Source organism: Girardinichthys multiradiatus, chromosome 6, assembly GCF_021462225.1.
Source record: "Girardinichthys multiradiatus isolate DD_20200921_A chromosome 6, DD_fGirMul_XY1, whole genome shotgun sequence".
Lineage (NCBI taxonomy): Eukaryota > Metazoa > Chordata > Actinopteri > Cyprinodontiformes > Goodeidae > Girardinichthys > Girardinichthys multiradiatus.
In genome coordinates, this window is record NC_061799.1 from 34658315 (window position 1) to 34680098 (window position 21784).

At 39.3% G+C, this 21784-nt stretch overlaps 1 protein-coding gene across 1 annotated transcript; it reads left to right on the plus strand.

Annotated features, from left to right (window-relative positions):
• The first annotated feature begins 1134 nt into the window (after positions 1-1134).
• LOC124869423 (noelin-3-like) lies at positions 1135-20206 on the plus strand. Its single transcript, XM_047367258.1, has 6 exons — positions 1135-1765; positions 4673-4816; positions 8613-8768; positions 13471-13690; positions 14536-14642; positions 18510-20206. The coding sequence occupies exons 1-6, from the start codon at positions 1697-1699 to the stop codon at positions 19185-19187; spliced, it is 1374 nt and encodes a 457-aa protein (XP_047223214.1). The 5' UTR covers positions 1135-1696; the 3' UTR covers positions 19188-20206.
• Positions 20207-21784: the final 1578 nt, after the last annotated feature.

The window sequence follows — 21784 nt, forward strand, 5'->3', positions numbered from 1 at the left end:
GGCTAGTGAGAACGCAGTTGAAAGTTGCTTAAGAAACGCTTGAGAAACCAACATTTAACATCAATATGCAAAACAATGGCCACCTAAGACAAAAGCAGCAGCTCCAAAGTCTCCATTTCAAATATGAGTTCCTAAGAAAAAGATTTATATTGAGGTTTTTCCAATGAGGAAGATGTTGTCAAGAGAAATGTTGTTTAAGAGCAGTACTTTACTTTAATGACTTAACAGACTGGCACCCTACTTGGAAATCCAAACGCTCTTTGGGCAAACTCAGTCTACCTGTAATTCAAAACATTGGAGAATTACAAAAATTGTAATGCAAAAAACTAAAACTCTGGCATAATCCACGAAAGATGTTGTAATTTTCTGCTCTGTTTCTTAATGAGCACAGTTAGTCTGGCATCAGTACTCTTTTTTCCTCCCAACAACTACGTCACCAGGATACTTTATATCAGTGACCCATGCAGAGATTTTGTAAAATTTGGAGCAGTAAAAAGAAGCAGCTGAATTTCTCACTTTTCTACACATAATCAGTCTGTGTTTTATTTGTGAAGTTTTACTTCCTCTAAAGTAATATAGTTGTCGAAACTTTATTCTAAGGCACACAGTTCGTCATTTCCCACAACATCATGCTATGTGGCCATAAAAGTCACTACTCAAGGAGACAAAGTCAAAGTGCTCATTTGATTAGGCTTAGATGTGTATTTTCTTATGCTCCACAGAACATGAGACATAACCAAAAGCTGCCTTATATATGAAAATAAATAAATAACTATTTTCATCCTTTACTTTTTGTTGTTTAATTTTCTAGACAAAACGGATTTCCATACACTGTTTAACACTTTGTTAAAATGTTGAAGACTGCCAGTTTCCAAGCCTTGTTCACCTCTGAGACATTTGTTGAAACTAAACCAAGTTATTTTGTATGCCTTTTCTGGGGACTCCTCTGGAACCTCTGGAGATCATTGTGGAACGACGGATTCTTCATAAAATGAAGAACATTATGGAGAACCCTGAGCATCCTCTTCATGAGACTGTCCTACAACAACAGAGTGTCTTCAGTCAGAGGCTTCTTCAGATCTGCTGTAAGACGGAGCGCTACAGGAGATCCTTCCTGCCCACAACCATCAGCATCTACAACATTTCTTTGAAGAAACCTTCATAATGAGCTATAACATTTTCCCTTTGGGATTAATAAAGTATTTTTGAATTGAATTGAATTTTATGTAGCTGCCAATCCCCCAACTCCTTCTCCCATCTATGCAAAGACGCAGCAGCATCTCAGCACCACCTTCTTATTTTCCGAAGAATACAACCAGCTGCAACTTTTGTCGCTGCGCAGCTGCCGCGGATCCTCCTCACACAAGCAAGCTAGGTTCATTTTGAGCCAAGCCAGGCGGCTGGATGATGTCACATCCGTGGAGTAGGGTGCTGTGAACGATCAACTCGGATTTTCGCCGCATGCGTGCCCACAAACTTTTTCCCTGCTCCTGGATGCAAGGTTTCTCACCGTTCGGCCGGATGGCATGCGTGATGGGCACGAGTGAATGGACGTGCCGCCCTCCTCCTGCTTCACTGGAAGTCTCGTTTTTTCCCACAGAGTAGTGGACTCGGCGGTCACGGCGCACGGATATAAAAAGGGACAAAACTTAAGATTTTTGTAATCTAGGAGTTGTTGAGGTGAAGGTGGAGCATAATGTGGTCGCTGTCCGTGGTTCTTAACCCACTGCTGTTTCTGCTGCTGTTCGGATACTGCCCTACTGTGGTGAGTTACCAATACACGAAACTACCTCACATTTACACCCGAAGCATAATTTTAACACGAGTGGACCTGTTTTACATTCGCTGTTAGAAATGTGAAGTTTGGGAGATTTGGCATGCATTTGTTTTGGGTGAATTATGTCATTATGTTATGATTCATTTGTTCATTAACACAAGAATGAGTCACTTCAGCTTTCTGCCAATATTCTGTGTATTTCTTTTACCTGTATTCAGCACAAACAAGACTATCTATCTATCTATCTATCTATCTATCTATCTATCTATCTATCTATCTATCTATCTATCTATCTATCTATCTATCTATCTATCTATCTATCTATCTATCTATCTATCTATCTATCTATCTATCTATCTATCTATCTATCTATCTATCTCTATCTATCTATCTTTCATAATAACAGCAACAACAATATTTATTATTAATAATAACAATAATACTATTACTTATTATTAGATTTACAATCTATTCTTCTAATTTTACAAAAATACTAAAGTTAGGTGATCGTTTGCTTTATGGCTTACATTAGCAGTAAAGCAATGTTGTACATTGACCACTTCTAATAATTACATGTTTGCAAAATATGGATTTGTGCACATATATCAACTTTGGTGTTTCATGCGACATAAAAATCCAATACTACTCCAATTTCAGTATATAGTTACAGCGTTTTATAATATTTTTGGGAGTAGTCCAGATATTAGAACCAGCAGCTTACTGGTCACAAAGCCATTTGGACACAAACAATGTTCAATTAAGTTCATCCCACCCATGCACTGCCTTGTTTGCAAAGCAGTTTCCTTACCTTGCCATGACTGGCTGTCTCGTTTCCAGAAATAGTGGTGCTTGGAAAGAGAGGAAATATTTTCAGACTGAAGAAATACTTCCTTAAAGAAAGGAGTGAAAAACTGATAATGAGTGCTCAAAACAAAGGAGGGACCAGCTGTCTGAATTATTTAATGGGGGAACAGAAAAGGTCTTTGTGCAGTGTTCCTTTTAAACAAAAAGCTAAAGTGGGGAGAGCATCTGGCTTGGCTGGGCATCAGAATAGTTTTAATATGAGGAAATGTGAGAGTGAAAAGGGGTGAAATGATGTGAGTCACTCAAGAGACAGGAAAAAGAGCTCTTTAAAAGATTACTGACACCAATTAATTTCAGGTCTTAAAAATGATCAGAGTTGGGGAGTTTTTTTTTTTTTCTTCTTTTTCCTCTCTACTGTTATCCAAACAAATTGCATACGATAGGCATTATATCACTTCCCTCAGTAAACAATTTCTCAGTATATGCACTTGTCCCCTAATAATTTACAGTATCATGATGTAATCATTTAACACATTTTTCAATTAATCTTTGCAGTTTTCTAAATTTTATTGAGCACACATCTAGCAGAGAAGCTCTAATTTGCATGTAAATATAAGATACTTTATTCAAATAACCCTTTCTAATGTGAGATTGAAGTGTTAACAAAGTTACAAAAAGAGTTAAGTTCAAAACATGAATTTCTTAGTGCTACCATATTTATAATGCTATCATATATATATATATACATATATATATATGTATATATATATATATATATATATATATATATATATATAATTTAAGCTAAATATTCAGTTTAGAACTAAAGTATACAGAGACGAAAAGTCGCCTCTTGGCGCTTGCTGCGTGAAAGGATGAGTCAGAGGTTGAACTGTCTCCATGGTGCGAAGTTTTTGCTTGCTCAGAGGGGATTTGTTCACTCGTGCCCTGTGCCAAATGTTCTTCGAACTGCTCAGGCTGACAGACTGGGATGAATGGGAGGGTGAAATGATGGCTGCACTTAAAAATCAGGGCGCTCGACTTTTATTTCAATCCATAGGCTTTAGAGTACAGCGCATGGTTTGCACTGCATTCCCCCTCAGGGCTTCATTTTCATGATGTTGAACACATTTCAGACAGAAACTTGTAGGCTGTCAGAAAAGCAAATTTTGGGGATAAATCTGCCATCCACAATTAAAACTATTTTACACATGCTGACAATACAGAGCAGGCTTAGGTCTGAGAGTTATCTCAGTTTGAAACACTGTAGGATGCTGGTCACTGCCTTTAGATCAGTTTGTCACCTCTACTGTTCCAAACATTTTTTAATGTAAAAATTCCATTGTTATAGTTCAGGTCTTATATGGATGGATGGATGGATGGATGGATGGATGGATGGATGGATGGATGGATGGATGGATGGAACTTTTTAACAATGGATTTGGTAAGTCTAAGAAATATAAGTCAGGAAATAGAATAATTTTCATTTTACATTCTCATTCAGGCCTGGTAAATATTTAAACCTTCTTCTACATTTTTCTACACTTTTCTGGACTGCCTAGAAACCCTTCGTATTAGTTAATAGTGCAGCACTGCAAGGTTTTTAAGGCTGATCATAAAACAAATGTTTGCTTTTTTAGAATTTACGCTATTGCTCTGGGGATCATATTGAATGTTCTAAAAAAAGAAGAAAAAGATACCAGAATTCATGTTTTTCTGCTTCTCCCTGCAGGATTTTACTTTAAACAATCAGATATCAATATAATTTAAACATGTGGTATTCATCAAGGCCAGGAAACACTGTTGTATTGTTGAAGAAGCAATTCACTGGAGACAATGCACTTTGAGCAAAAGAGTATCTTACATCAAAAGCATTTTCAAAACGGCAGACTGAGTAGGTTTGTGGAACTGGTTAATGTCAAAGCTTCTGGGAAATAAGGTGGATAAATGAAAATGCCACAAAGGAGGAAAGAAATAACAAAACATAGCAGCTACTTTAATAATAGTGGATATCATCAGTATTCTTTTTTTTTTGTTTTGTTTCCACAGAGGTATGTGCATTGAATTTATGCTTTGCGTGTTTGTGTGCAGACCATCAGACCAAAGGAGGGTTGGCAGGTGTACAGCTCAGCTCAGGATGCAGATGGGCGCTGTATCTGCACAGTGGTGGCACCTGAACAGAATCTCTGCTCCAGAGATGCCAAAGGCAGACAGCTCCGCCAGCTCCTGGAAAAGGCATGAGCGCACACACACACACACACACACACACACACACACACACACACACACACAAACACACACACACACACACACAAACACACACACACACTGAAGTGCATGGAAACTCCTTAGCCAATCAGCACACCTGAATTCATACAGACATTGATTTTCAATTGTTACCCATATCACTTTGCTGCTGTAATCCTCCCATAGATTGTACCAGCCAGATATGCAATACTGTTTTCTACCTCTTCATCTATTGCATGGATGAGATCAGCTAAATGACAGGTTGTGAAGAAGAGATTGCTCTCTAGTCTACCTTAACAGAACTGGAGTGTCCCGTGTTCTGCAGCCAATGGGGAAAATTGAACTGTATTCTCAAAGGGTAGCGCTTTTTTTTTTTGAAGTGAGGTTCTTTAAAAAGAAATGACGGTATGGTTAACACCATACCTGCAGTAGACAACTTAATAGGATTAGTTGGCTTAGAGTGGTCAATGCAGACACTTTAAAACTATTGCATTTGCATCATTAGCTCATCATTTTATAAAAAAAGCCAGTAATTATTTACAATGGGAATGGGGGAAGGTAGCAGTTCACAACTAGGGATTTTGAATGTGATTTAGAATGTGTTTCACTAATGTGAAACACATTCTAAGAATGGAAGATCTAAAACATTTCTGGTCAAAAGTAAGGCAGCGTAAGAAGTAAAAATATTATGGTGGTTGCCATTTATGCCGCTTGCTATTAGATAGTTCTGTCCAGCTGTCCCAAAGGGAACCCAGACACTGCTTTACTCATTGAAACTCTCCTGCTCATTCTGGGGTATCACATAGAACTTCTTGTCCAGAATGGAAAAAGTTCCTCGGATGTAGATCAGTTCTTGGGCCATGCTTGAAATTACCTTCAGCAGGAGGTGCTCAGGAGGCATCATAGTTAGATGACTCCGAATCCTTTGCAGAAGAGTAGAGGCTCTACTGTCCCCAAATTACAGAGCTCCTCTCCATATCTTTAAGGTACAGTCCAATCACACTGTGGAGTTAGCTAGTCCTTGGAGTTAGCTTGGATGTCATTTGCTTGTATCCAGGATCTCAGTCTTTTGGTCATGATCCATATCTCTTGACAACTGGAGAGGAGTGAACATGAAAAACTCTTTCTTCACCACAACAGACCAGAACCACACCTGCACTACCGCAGAAGAGGCAAAATCCATCTCTTCATCCCCAGCCCCATCCTACAATTACTTGTGAAAAAGACACTAAGATACTTGAACAGTTCCAAATGAGGCAAAGAAGGACCCCTGACCAAAAGAGAACAATCCACCTTTTACCAGTTGGTCTTTGCCCTCAGATTTTGAGGAGCTGATTATCTTCCCAGGCAATCCAAACTCTTCTGTCAACCACTCTAGTGTATAGTGAAGGTCATGGCTTGAGTGCAGAAACAGCTCTTGATTTGATTATTCTAGGACCGGATAGCATTGCTTTCACACTATAATCCTGCAGCACACAAAATGCCTGAGGGGTCTTGGTTTTCGACCACAACAACACAACCATGTCTAAAGCCTTAAGTATTTCAGGAAGCATCTATTCCACACTTGGTGCTGTAGCACAGGGGAACTTTTTAACAACCTCTGTGACCTCAGCAATGAACATGGAATCGCCTTCTCATTATTCTCCTGAGTCTCTCTCCTTTACAGAGGACATGGTGACTAAATTAGGGAGCGCCTGAATGGACTCCCTTCCCAGCCTGACAATGTCCTTATTCTAAGTGGGTAGTTCCAAACCCAAAAAAACACAACCTATGTTGCTCCCTGTTTACACTTTCTTAGTCATTGAGTGGTTTTCCAGAACTGTCCAATTTTGGTCTCCACTTTGGTTCTAACCCTTCTTTGACTAGCTGTTAGCTTCAGGCTTTGGGTCCAACTAATTAACCAACCTAATTCTGCTTACAACCTTTTTACAGATCCTTATTTTAAAAATCCTAAACTACCCTGTGAAGGGTTACACTGTGAGAGGATCATGTTCATTCTTCGGATTACATATAACCAAAGAACAATATTTACTAACATAGATTTTTTTGAATTTGCATCTTTAATTTTCCTCAAGTTTTATGTGCATACTACACATTATTTACAAACCAGCTATGACATAGTGTGTATGTGTGTATAGTATTATGTTTTCCCCACAATAGTTTAAGTTTTACACATCTACTAACAAACAAATATCACAGCACTGGAGTCTCTCTCCTAAGTGACTGTTATATTCTGATGTAGCCTACATTTAAACACTGTAAGCCAATGTGTGCTCTTTGTCATTTGCAGGGGCCTCTGACACTAATGTACTAAGCTGCCTCAGGGTTTCAGAAAGGCCATTTCAGTATCCCTCTGCCCAAGCCAGGAAAGAACACAGTGTATGAGGGTTGTGCTGCATTGCTTCTGATGTGCTCCAATAATGTAGGCCTTATTACAATTAGAGCCAAAGAGAGAAGAAAGGATCAAATTTTTTCTTGTTTGTGTGCCCTATAAACCTAGTAAACCTTTGCTAAACCAGAAAAAAGATCCCAGTTTACTATTTCTTCTCTAAAATAAGCTATCAAATGCCGTAGATTTATTGATTTTTCTGAAAAAAAAAAATACAAAAGCAGCACAACAGAAACAGAAAAAACTGTGACTTAACAAGGACTAAAATGTAGCGTAAAAATACAGCTGAAGTCAGATATTTATTGAAATCAAATGTTTACACACAGTATAGAAAGACATCAAACCTGTTTTTTCTCACTATCTGACGTGTAATCAGACAATAATGTTTTTTTGCTATATACCTCCTGATAAGTTAATTCACAACATTTGAGTTAATTGAAAGCACACCTGTGAATGTATTTTAAGATAGAATTCAAACACAGTTTCTTGTGCGAAATCATGAAAAAGATCAAATGAAAATCCTCCACGAATATGGTTCTGTGTTTTACTGATGAAAGTATTCAGGTGCAGAATAAAAGAATAAACCTCAAAACAATCGCAAAGATCTTTGTAAAGTTGGCAGAAGCCTATAAAATGAAAGGATTCATACCGGCATGAGTTAAAAGGCCACTGAGAGAATGAGAAGAAATGCATTAAGGGACATAGACCTTAATTTCTGAAGAAACGTTCTATGATCTGATTAGTGTTTGGCAATAATGACTATTGTTACAAAAAAAGAGGAGACTTGGAAGCCTGAGAGCACAATCCCAACAGTGAAATATTACATGAATGGCAGCATCCTGTTGTGTGGTTGTTTTGCTGCAGGAGAGACTGGTGCACTTCACAAAATAGATGGCATCATGAGGAAAGAATATTAAGTGGAAATATTGAAGTAATATCTCAAGACATTAGCCAGGACATTAAATGGTGGGCAAAAAAAGGACTGCCATATGAACGACTCTCAACACACGGCTAAATTAGTTGCTTAAAGTGGCTTAAAGACAACAAAGTCAATGTTTTTGAGTGGCCATTGCAGAGCTCTTATTTCAGTCCAATTTCAATTTGAATAGAATTTGAAGAAAGTAAAAAGATAATCATTATTCTGGCATTTATTTTAAAAAATAGCCAATTTTTCAATGCCAGACTGTGAGGAAGAGAATGGCCATGTGTCTTTTTATACAATGTATATAATCTGATTTCAATTGTACATCTAAAGCTATATCTTCCTTGTTTGTTGAAAGGCAATCGTGCTGCTAAATCGTGCTGCTAAGCTACTAACCAGCTGAAGAAGAAGGACATTTTAATCTGGTGGTGGACGTAAAAATCAATGCTGCACCATCTGATTCTTTTTAAAAGGTACAGAACATGTCACAGTCAATCGAGGTGTTGAACCTGCGGACGCAGAGAGACTTTCAGTACATCATGAGGATGGAAAGCCAGATCAAAGGGCTGCGGTCAAAGTTCCGGCAGATCGAGTCGGACAGGAAGACCCTCGTCAACACAAACTTTCAGGTATATTTTTGTTTGATCTTGATCTGTGTGAGAAACATAAAGGGGAGCAGTCTGGAAAAGATACACATCCTTGAAAAGATCATCAAAGGTCAACCTCTGCCCAAACAAGGACAAGTTTTAAAAGTAAGACAGTTTGACTGCAGCAATAAACCTTAAAACCTTGGGATTCTTTTGATTTGTAAAAGAACATCAAATGTTTTACATAACTGACCAAGGAGAGCACTCTCATAGAATGAAAAATTACTGACTTAATTACCTTCTATCTATTAGGTTACATTGCATTTGCAAGTTTTTTTTTTTACTTTCCAGCTATTTTTTTATTTTTTTATTTCCGTTACTACGTGGCAATTCAACAGTTTTCATTTGCATGCCCAGCTTGGGGTTGTAAGAGACCATCAGCAAACTTTAAACTTGTACACATTCTATCACATTAGAGCCACAAACTGCTACGTATTTTATGGCAACACTAGGTCATAGATCAACACAAATTAGTTCAGATATACAGAGATGTAGTGGGGGGGGGGGGGTTTGGGGGGGGGGGGGGGGGGGGGTTTGTGGCGGGACACTGGCCCCGGGTACTGGGTGGGTGAGATTGTCCCGTCATGCTGCGGGGTCGGGGGTCCTGTTGTGGGTGCGGTGCTTGGTGGGGTCTGCCCTGTTGTGCCGGTGGGCGGAGGTGGGGTTGCGCGAGGCCCTTGCCTTGGTGTTGCGGCGCGCTGTGTGGTGGGGGAGCGGGGTGTGGCAGGGGTGCTTAGAACGGGGCTAAGTGTGGAGCTTGCGCTGGGTGGGTGTGGCTTCATCGGCCTCTTGGCTATGGAGTTCACCTGTGGGGGTGTTCCCCTGTGGGGGAGGGGATTCGTGGCGTTTGGGTTCGGGTGCGTGTGTTAGATATCGGTGTCCTTGTTGGGGGTGGCCCTGTGGGGAGGTTCATGTTGGGGTTCACTGGGGGTGGGAGGCTCATGGGGTTGGGATCGGAGCTCATTGGGGGGTCGGGAATGCTCCGTCCTGGGGAGACTCTGGTTGGCGGGCTGGTTTGGGCCATGTGGACCCCTCTTTTGTACATAGCCCCCTCTCCGGAGGTGGATGGGGGTTGTTGGGGACTGGGTTCGGGGCGGGGGACGGGCCGGGGCCGCCCGGGTCTGGGCGGTGCCGGCGCTGTCTGCCTGTCTCTGCCCCAGGAGGGAAGGGGACCACCTCCTGGGTCCGAGGGCAGGTTGCCCCTAGGGGGTACCGGCGCCTGGACCTGGGAGTATAGAGTATGCATGGGGAGTGTAAATGAGTGTATGACGTCCATTGTTGTTTGTCTTTACGTTGGGTGCGAGTGATTTTATGTGTATGCATGAGGGTGGGAGTGGGTGATTGTGACTGTGAGTGCCTGTTTTTTTTTTTTGTGACAGGTTGGGTCTTGGACTGCTCCCTTTCCTGGATCAGCTTAGGCTCCCCCATCTTATGGGGGGCCTATTTCCTCCCCGCCATACTACCTGCCGGTGGTTGGAGTCTCTGCCCGCTGGTGTACTTGTGGTTCTTGGTGTCCGGGGCCGGGTGCTTTGGTGTGTGCTGGCTCACTCCCGGTGTCTGCTTGCCGGGGCCTGGCCCCCTGGGCTATGTCGGACCTCTGCTTGGGGGTTGGTGTGTCCCGGGGTCTTGGGTCTCTGGGTCCATGGCTGGATCTGCTCAGGCGTGGACGGCTGCCGGCGGGGCTTGTGGGCTTGTCGCTGCGGCTCCCTGGGGCTTCTGCACTGTCGCAGCTGGGTGGCTCCCCTGGGACTCTCCACTGCTCTTCCCTGGGGGGGTTGCGGTAGTCCCGGCGGTGGTTCTCCAGGGGTTCCTGTGCTTTGGGGACCTTTGGATGTCTGTGGCTCGGATCTCCTCGGTGTCCGCCCGGGGACCACGGGGCAGGTCGGTGGGTCCTCAAACTCCCTATTGCATATTTTTCTGGAGAAACCTTGTATACAAAAGCGCATCCACACTCATACTCACAGGTGTTAAGCTTCAGGTGTTGACAGATACACAGATGTTTTATATTGGGCTCCACCTCTCACTAAGTACATTTTACATTCATAAATACCATGTGCAATTTTGTTAAAAACAAAAAAAACAGCTGCAAGTGTATAAGCAAGCAGGATGTAATCTTTTATTCTCTTCATCCTTCTTTCTCTCCTCCACTCTTTCCTTCTTTTCTCCCCTTTTTCCCTTTTGCCCCATCTCTCTCTTTTTTTAGCTTCTTTTTTCCTTTTCATTTCAGTCTCCGTGTCTGTAACAATTGAAATATTCCCAAAGAAGTTTATAATAAAGTTTATTTTATAAATATCAAGCAGAGCTTTAAAACATTAGCTATGATGCTCCGCCTGTGAAAGTAAATCTGTTGGGCAATTTCTTGGCACTCAGACAACAATTCTGAGCGATACTCTGCCAGACAGGACACGGTAAGAAAAAAAAAAAAGATAGAGCTGATGTATTCCCAATGTATTCCCAATTGCCATTGCAGTATCAGTGTTTGCAATGTCGTAGTTGGAAAGAATTGCTCGAAGGCAGCAATATTAGGGTATAATTTTTCAGATGTTAGGGTGGTGGCTGTGAAGTTCAGGACGGAGGACCCAGAATTTCAGCCAGAAACAGAATAAAAGTTAAACGATTTATTCAGGAGCAGCGCACAAATACTCAGGACTCCACCAGCCGGGAACCCGGGATCACTGGGAACGGAGAGGCAGGTTAGTGGCTTGAAAAAGCTTAGGTAAATATATATGATTCCAAAGAAGCCACCCACTTTAACAGAGTCCGTGTAGGACGGAGGAATCAGAATAGGCTCCTTTGCGGGGTGCGGTCCTGGCAGTCTCCAGACCGGGAGGATCGGTGCAGAACACGCCGCAGCCAGAAGTCGGATTGCCGACAGGGGGAAAGATCTGCCTGTCTGAGGGCTGAATATAACTGCAGAAAAACAGGTGCATGGCATGATTGATTGCACTCCAGTGCAGCAGCAGACAGGTGAAGCAGATTAGCCGATTACATGAAGACAGAGCAGGCAGACGGGCCAGAATCATAACAGGTGGCAGTATCATGCTGTAGAGGTGCTTTTCATTTGCATGAATAGGAACAGTGGTCAGAGCTAATGGGAAGATGGATGGAACTAAATACAAAGCAATTAATGAATAAAACCTATTAGAGGCAGCAAGAGCTTGGGACATGTGTTCCCATTCAAACAGAACAATGACCCTAAAAATACAGCTAGGGCTGCAATGGAAATACCCATTCATTTAAGTCAGGCATTTGGAAGCTGGAAAACAACTACGGCTTGCAGAACAGTGGGGCTGAGGACCAGGGCTGACAACCACTATTTATATCAAAGTATTTTCATGTGTCAAATTAGTTTAGCCAAAGTCCAGATCTAAATCCACTTAAGAATTTGTCTCAAAACTGTTGTTCACAGATGCTCTTCATCCAACCCATCCACACTGGTTAAAAATGGCATTCTCTAGATGTGCAAAGCTGGATGGAAATAACCCCTTTAGCGTTTTGCAGCTGCAACTGCAGCAAAAGGTGGTTCTGCAAGTTGGCCTGAGTACAAAGGCATGCCACACTTTTCAGACTTTGACTTGTGTTATTTTCCTTCCTCTTATCAATAACTACCTGCTTTGTGTTGCTCTATTACTTAATTTCCAACTCAAGTTTAGGGTTGTAACACAACAAAATGTGAAAAGGTTTCATGAATGCACTGTCCATTTCAAGATCAGTTATATTGTGCTTAAACACTGAACCCTCAGATACAAGCTGTAGAAACAATCAAATTAGTAGGAGTTAATTATGTCTCTGTTGACATAATAATTGCAACAACTATCAAACACTGAGAATGTTTAATTGTATGACTACAAATGAGACATCAGTAAATTCTTGTAAATCTTTGGGGAATGTATACATTATTAATTAAGAATCTTAAATTCTACTGTGTGGGGTCCTTTTAATAGATACATACAAAATAATGGGCTAAAATGACTGTCGCACTCATCTGAACCTGTATTTTTTTATTTTCTTTCTTCTTTATTATTATTGTTATTATTGTCATTATCATTTATTGCTTTCATCTTTTATTGATATTCCGTGTTTTACGGTGAACTGTTTGATACCATGTCTCCAGAAAGGTCTGTTGTTCCCTTTGACTCTTGTCTCACGCTTGATTATACTCTACGGTCTGATGTGTTCATATTCTATCCTCTAAGCTGACACTGTTTTGACTGTTTTGTCTTGTTGATTTTTGTTCTTGTTGTTTTTGTTTACTTTTTGTTGTCGTTTTTCTTCTGTCTTGGCTGTTTAACTCTAAAAAATTATAAATAAATTCTTAGAATCTTAAATTCTACTCGAATTAACTCAAGAAAATGTATAAGTAGGATCACTCTTGACACACTAAAAATAGGTTGTTTTTAAATCTACTCTGCAGGAGAATTCAAGGAATTTTGGCCCCACTCTTAGCCCAGGGACCCTAAGGAACAGGGTAATTTCCTCATGTCTTGGACCAACTTTGGAGATATCATATATACATACAAATAAAAAACGTTTTGAACATTCGCTGATTTTTGAATTGGATTTGACGTGAAATATTGTAAAACTGGTATTTTATAGAAGACACAAAACGGTAAGTGCCATGACAACAAATGGAAAAGGAATTGCAGTTAAAGACTGATAGTTCTTTGCTGTATTACAATTCCAGGAGCTGAAGGGCAAGATGGAATCCTTGCAGCCACTGATCCCTGTCCTGGAGCAGTACAAGACGGATGCCAAGTTAATCTCTCAGTTCAAAGAAGAGATCAAAAACCTGTCCAGTGTGTTAATGGGCATCCAGGAGGAGATGGGAGCCTATGACTATGATGAGCTACAGCAGAGGGTCCTGAACTTGGAAAACAGGCTTCACAGCTGCATGAACAAACTCAGTGAGTCTCTCAAATCAATGGCAAAACAAAAAGGATAACTGGCACATTTCCTGCTGCTGCGAGCAGATTGGCATTTCAGCTTGAGAGCAGGGGGCACGGCAGCGCTATAGCCAGAGCCAAAATGATTTTAGTTGATTGAGAAAAGACTCATTTGGAGTCACAGGACTTTTTTTGCTGTAAAATTGTGCAACTTTGTACCATAGCATTGTGCATACTAGTCTTATTCAAAGTGAACAAAATACAATTTTCCCTAAAAGTTTAACTCTGTTCTCAGATTTGATTCTCTCTTTTTTGACATTTCTAGCAGGCCTATAGGAAAGTGTGATCACATCACTCCACCTGCTGAGGTTTAACTGGGCTAATAAGATCAATTCTGCTTCCAGAGCTGCATTGTTTTTTGTCAAAGGCTTGCATAACTAGATCTCCAATTCCCCTTTGCTTCTTTTTAGGTTGGCATGATATCAGTTAAAGTGTCAACATAAAGAACGAACTGGTGCATTCTAACAGCTGGAGCTTATAAAGGATTATTTATGTATAGTGTGTGGCTGAAGTATTTGATTGATTCAGTAAAATAGTTAATAGGAAACTGGAAAACCTGTGTACAAGTGTTGCGTTGCTGGTATTTACAAGAATTAAAGTGTCTAGCCAGTTGAAACACAACTCAAGCACCTCTGATAATAAACCATCAAAAAAAAATGTTTCCCCAAATTCAGACAGATTGGGTGTATTTATGCTACAGCACGTGTGTGTTACCTTGTCCTTTTGTTTCTTTAATAATAAGAAGATCTGAAGTGTTGTCATAATATGAGAACATAAGTGATGAGAGCCATGTGACGTGTTTACAGCATGTGGCAAGCTGATGAAGATCACTGGGCCGCAGACAGTGAAGACTTCAGGGACCAGATTTGGAGCTTGGATGACTGATCCAGTGGCTTCTCCAAAGAACAACAGGGTAAGTCTTTTCTACTGTGTAAATGGACATTTATAAGATATTTGTCAAGGGTCTAATGTACTTAACATTTTCTTTAAATATAGAGGAAAATAATTTATGATTGAAAAGCAGATTTATTGCTTTTTTTTTTCATCTTACCCTGTTGGTTTATTCAGCATGTGTTCAGTGCTATATGATTTGCAAAAAATTCAAGCTTATGATGTACTGCATTCACCTTGCATGCATAAGGGGCTGTGATAGGCAACTCTAGAGTGTCTAATCTTTAGCTTAGTCCTTGGTTTATTTGGTTAAGTTATTAAAAATGAGGTGTACACTTGAACATAGATTAAGGTATATATAATTTATCTGAGATTTTCTCTTTAAAAAGTCATTTCAAGTCAGCGTTTCTGAAAAAAGGTGAATATTATTACACGGTTAATATGTTTAATTAAATTTAATTAAATTCAACAAATCGAAGTCAGAAGATTTCTTTTAACGTAAAATTCTGTGTAGCTCTGCTCCATGGGGACAGATGTCTGAGGACAGCACACAGGTCACTGAACATATGTTGACAGGAAGGAAGGTGGAGCAGCCAATACAGTCTCTCGTCACTGTAAGCACACTGGGAAAGGTGGAAAACAGTTACATTATTAGGGCAAGTCCAGATTTGCTAGATCAACAAATATTGTTGAGATTGGCAAACTACGTATGTGAAAAGAAGGCATGAGTTTTGGAAAATTGGATGTACAATATGTCACTTAGTTGAGTTTAGCCAATGAATCTGATGCAGATAAGTTAAAATGTCTTGACTGAATCTCTTGACTGGGACCCCAATCCAATACCTGGATCAGAATTGGATCAGAACACCCTCTTGTTATTGTATGGCAGGCTAATAAACATAAACCTGGAACTTAAAGGGGACATATCATGCAAAATCCACTTGTTTATCCTTTAAATACATTTTGTTGTGTTCTTGGAGTCTGTAGGAATGCTGAAATGTTTAATTTAGTCTCTCCAGGTGTTGCGGAGATATCTTTATATTCTGTTTGGGTCATATTTTTCAGTCTGTTCAGTTTTCTCTATCATCTATTACGTTTTTCTAACTGTTACGTCACAGTATTTGCTGTGGAATAGCTAAATACGGTCATGGCCTTCTGGCTGATCAGTTTCGTGTATCCATCATATCTATTTCTCGCTGTGATTTTGTAGTCCAAGTTCAAGTATGCCTACGCTGAAAGAGGATAAGTCCGGTTCGGTTGTTGGGTGTATTAACCCACACAATTCATTACACTGTCCCCCAGGATCAGAACCTCTTCAAAGTGCCTGGTTACATTTTATTTTTCATGGAAATATACCCACAACAGTGGGTAAATTCCTTTTTCCCCCACTTCAAGTATGAGTGCCTTCAGCAACCTCCGCCAGTATCAAGAAGGATTTGCTGAAATACTTATTAAGGGGTCAGTTCCTTCTGTCTATGGAAACAATGGATACAGAAAAGCGGTACGCTACAAATAACGCAAAAATGATAAAACACTTTATTTTAGCTATGAATTTATTATGTGTTGATATGACACCATGGCCATTGTTTGCCATTGTGCCTTTTGCTTATGTTAGTGCTGTGTGCTGCTTCTAGCTCCTTGAGGACAGAACCATACTGCATGTTTTAAATGTTATTATTACATAAACAGTTTTGCATTATTTTTGCCGTTTTGTCTTGTTTTTGCGGTGGTAGATAATTGTTATCAAACTACAAAAAATAGCCAAACAGGTTAAAGTAGAGCGCTCTTCGACCTTGAGGGAGGCGGGGTGTGAAGTGCCTCAACAGCACTTAAAGAGACTGCATTAAAACTTGTTGCTCTCAGACGTACCTTAGAACAGGGTCTGTGAAGCTACAATAACAAGAAATTCAGACCAAAGCATTGCACTTCCACTTTATATAGACCACAACTGAATGATTTAAGGGTGAAAAAGAAGAATTTAAAATCATGATATGTCCTCTTTAATGCTTCACACATGATGCAAATATACAAATATTAATATTAGGCACATAATTGCTGGGATGAGGAGAACAGTATCATTAAGTTCCATGTTGTGGTGAATGTCATTATGATGCCAAACAAACCCTCATCTGAGCCATGCTGAAATGTTTATTCAAAGAAAATGCTCTGTTGTTTATGTTGAATGTCTTGAAGCAAACTTAAGGTTACTAATTTACTTATACCAACTATACTCTGGCTGTTCAGATGGCAACAATTTGATTGATTGCAAGATCATACAAAATTTGCATTGTTTCCATGTTTCAACATTAGCAGCTTTTGTCGCTTTCTTTACTTAATGCAGCACTGTTGTTTTGTTTTTTTGCATACTTACTCAACAACAAAATCAAACATGGGAGAGGTTGTAATTTCTTTACTTGTCACCAAAAACAAGTCAAATGGCTAAACTTCACTCATCATTTTTTTCTGCAGAAAACAAGTTGAATAACCTAAATGCCTACATGAGTTCACCTTTTCCCACATCCTAGGTGTCATCTGGACATGATGATATAATACTAGTATTATGCAGTTTTTCAGTGGCAAAGAAAGGTCAGATACACATGTTTGCAATGCAAGAAACCATTTGCTAGGCTATGTCTACAAAGACACATGAGTCATATTTTGTATTATACCTGTTGTTTCACTGTAAATTCATTCTACTGTGAATCTTATCATCCAAGCAGGCTGCACACCCTTCTTGTACATGGCATTTTCTGACAATGTTTTTTCTAGTAAATGCAATTAATTCAATCATTAATTATGTAATGATTATAAGGTAATCCTTTTTCAAGACCAAATAGTTTAATGAGGCAATACATTTGAGCCATATCATATAATATTTTTGACCATTTGAACCCTCTGTAAGAAGGTCCATTTAGTCAGTGTTCAATATTACATCTTCAAAATCCTCAGATCAAAGGGAATCTATTGATACTAAAAATAATCCCTGGGAAAGGGCTAAGTATTGATACATAAGTTGAACTGTTTTTACCACAAGGTCCAGAACCTCTCAGTGTCAAATGATTGGCGGTAATAACATTGATGCTGATTAATTTATATTAGTAGCTAATGTTGTCAAAATTGTCAAAATAAAGAGTTAACAAGCTGTCTTTACTCTGAGAAAACTGCTGCTGGATTTAATTCAAACTGTCTGTGTTTGTTCAGTTCTGCTGTTTACCTATATCTCAAAGGAATGGTAAACGCATGCTTCCCCTCAATTTTCTATCCTTCTACATTCTTCCTTTTCTTCTTTGGCAGACCACTTTCCCTTTTTTGAGAAAGAGGAGGTGACTGTGGGCCTCAGAAAACAAACATCAGCCAATATTGTTAATGCTCCCTCAATTCATCCAGGGTGAATTTCATGTGTCCACTGGAATGCATTAACCAATTAGGTGACTTCTAAAAACCGGTGGTTGCATTAGAGTTTATTTAGAGATATTTGAGTAAAGAGCCCTGAATACCTATGAACCACTTTATGTGGGTCTATCGTATAAAATCTCAATAAAACACACTGAAGTTTGTGGTTGTAATGTGACACAATGTGTAAAGGTTCAAAGAATAGGAGTAATTTTGGAAGACACTGTAAACAAGCAATTAACAGACATGTTAATTTTTTTTTTCACAAACTTAAGGAAGAATGAAACTAATGTTGTCTAAGTCTTGTCTACTGCAGTTGAACTAATACAAAGTTGATAACACAATAAAATTGCTATTTTTTAAGTTTTACAATGTATTGTCAGTTCCAACAAAAATGATGTTGCTTAAAATCCATTATTCTGTAAAATGTACTGTAACCGCCTTCCATGTTTCCAATTTCAAGCATTACACGATTGTTTTCCATATTTGTATGCAGGTTTGGTACATGGACAGCTACACCAACAATAAGATAGTAAAAGAATACAAATCCATCAGTGACTTTGTGGCAGGAGTTGAATCCAGAACCTACAACCTGCCTTTTAAATGGGCCGGAACCAACCATGTGGTGTACAACGGATCTCTGTACTACAACAAGATGCAAAGCAACATCATTGTCAGGTACAGCTTTGAGACAGGCCGTGTCATAACCCAGAGGGCGCTGGAGTCAGCGGGCTTCCATAACGTGTACCCGTACACATGGGGAGGCTTCTCAGACATCGACCTCATGACGGATGAGCTGGGCCTGTGGGCCGTGTACGCGACCAATCAGAATGCGGGGAACATCGTCATCAGCCGGCTGAACCCAGACACCCTTCAGATCCTCAACACGTGGAACACGGAATACTCCAAGAGAAATGCGGGCGAGTCTTTTATGATCTGTGGGACTCTCTACATCACCAACTCCCACCTGACTGGCGCCAAGGTGTACTACGCCTACTCCACCAAAACGTCCACGTACGAGTACACAGACATTCCCTTTCATAACCAGTACTTCCACATGTCCATGCTGGACTACAACGCAAGGGACCGGGCCCTTTACGGCTGGAATAACGGCCACCAGGTCTTGTTTAACGTTACACTTTTCCACATTATTAAAACTGAGGATGACTCTTAAAGACACTCTGCGAGTCAGAGAAAAAAAGACAGCATAAAAAACTGGAAGGTTGTGCCTAAAAAATATTAAGATTAATTCATTCAACTTTTAATTTATTTTATTTTCCCCAGTTTCTAACTTTTTTAGTTTTGCCTTTATTCACTGCCATCAGCTTACTTCTTTGAATATTAAACTTTAATTTATTGTTGTACACTGATTTTCTAATTAATATTTATTATACTGATAAAATGAAGAACAGTTCTTTAAAAATGTAATTTTTAGACACCTAAAGTATACTTTGAGTAGTTTTTGTGAGTAGTTTCTGTGTCTTTTTCTCCTTAGCAAAATTAAAGCTTTTTAAAAAAAAATAACTCTTCTTATTAATAATTACTCTCTCGTGCAGTAAGTCCACTTATTCATCCTTGCTAATTTAATCAAATTTTGGTCTGTGATCATTAATTGTTTCTATTTAATTGTTGCCATTAATTCATTATGTTAATATAAATTATTCCTAATTTTCACTGCCTGCGGTTAGCTTTGTATTTTTTCCCATCTCAGCTTATGCACTTGACCTCGTGACAAGACAATAAGGAAATGTGGGGAGGGACCATAATGCCCCTGTACAGTAAATGTACTTGGCTGTTTTTGTGTTTATGTGGGGATTACGTGGCCATCATGGTCACTGGATATCTTGAAGTACCAAGTCAAGTACTTTGCGAACATTAATATCTAACTGCCTTTAACTTAGTACTCTGAGATATTGTAGCTTTTTTGTAACTTTAGCAGCAAGTTGTATGCCTTATTCTGTGTAGTATGTTCTGTAAGCCAAAGGATAACATTTCTTGTGCATGAATGTTGGCTATCCTGAAGGCATTTTACTGTATTTGTGTGTATTTTGTATTTGCACAACATTGCATTTTCCTCCAATGAAGCTATACTTGTCATGATCCATTTTACACACTGCAGTAGTTCAGTTTATTATGTATTTGTTGTGTAAATAAGATGGTGTCCATAAGCAAATAAAAATATTGTTTTCCGTAGGATGGTCAATGGGTTTTCTTAGGTAAAGAAAATTTGGTTACTTTCTTTAAAACACTGATGGCAACAAGTGTTAAGGGTCGATGCAGTTCTAAAAGAACTGACTTAATATACTATTCTTTCAAGACTTGGCTACACTACTATAATTTTTTTTGAAAGATATCTCTCATGCTTATGAACAAATCTGCATCTACGTAGTCTCTGGAATTCACTCAGAATAATGTATGTTATACCTATTTTTGTCATGCCCTATTTTATATCCTACACTTATTCAATGTCAGCAGCAACAATATCTTAATTTTAAAGTAGTGTTGTCAAATAAGTGACTTAGTTGTTATATTCAGAGAGTATTCAGACCCCATTAATGAATGTGTTTCAAAAAAGAAACTAGCATAAAAAGAAAAGACTCTAGTGACTTTTCTGGTGTTACTGGAGACTTTTAGAGACTCTAAAGTGAATAAATCTATAGATTTTATGCTTTCAACAAACAGCAGGGGCTGCTCTTACCTCCTATTCCATCTAAAAGTACCCACAGGCTGCCAAGTTGCCATGCAGCAGTCCCTCCCAGCTGTAGTCAGAGTAGATGTTACACCCCTACGCATCCAGACTGCCAATGATTTACACATGTGCTAAATGAGACCCTAATTAGACTATGTAACAATAAATAAAAATTTATTAGAAAATACAAATAATTACTCTGCTACAGTGTCCCCTTTGTGTCACTGCAGGAGTAAACCTAGGAGAACTGTGACATAAAAAAACAACAGTCTACAGAAAAAAGTTCATTTGAAGTTCTAAACATATTTAGGGTTTTTTTTTAACTCACATTTTTTGTCTCTTACATGCCTGTATTCCTCTCGCCTTAAGCATCCAATAAGGCACTAATAACTACTTCGCTTGCTTGGTAGTTGGCAACAGTGTTGGAGGCTCGAGGTTTCTAACTCTGTGGCCTCTTAGACAGGAAAAGCAACTGAAATGGTCTGAAAAGCATATACTTTCATTAACAAAATTACTCTATAACAGTAATTTAATGAGCCTGTGGGCTATTAATTGTCATTATTTATTAATGAACAGAGGTCATGGTGCACCCTGTGTATGCAGGAGATTGATAACCATTGCACCAAACAGCTTAATATTATATTATTCTCGTAAAACAAAGCCAAGAACAAATCATTCTGAGTGTTTTTGACAACTATTATGAGCATTCAAGATCATTTGTGCTATTAGCAATGCTTATTGAAGCTATAACTTGTTTGTGTCTGTGTGCTTTTTTAAATTGCAACATTCCTACCTTGTGTCAAAGTCTTCCGACAGGCTGCTAACATTTCCAAATCCTATATGTTCCAAAGCAGGCAAAGATTGAAGCTCAAAAAATTTAAATAAAGCAACTTTTAGTCATCACATTTGCTTTTCTGTTGTGGCCAAAACTCCTTGTTGCGCCTCTGTAAAGCACAGTGTTGTTATACAAGAAGTTCTCTTTGCTGTTATTATTACTGTAAAAACCTATGTGTTTTTGTCACAATTAAATGTTTCAAATAAATTGTAATATCAGTGTCAAAAAGGTGGTCACTTTTGGAGTA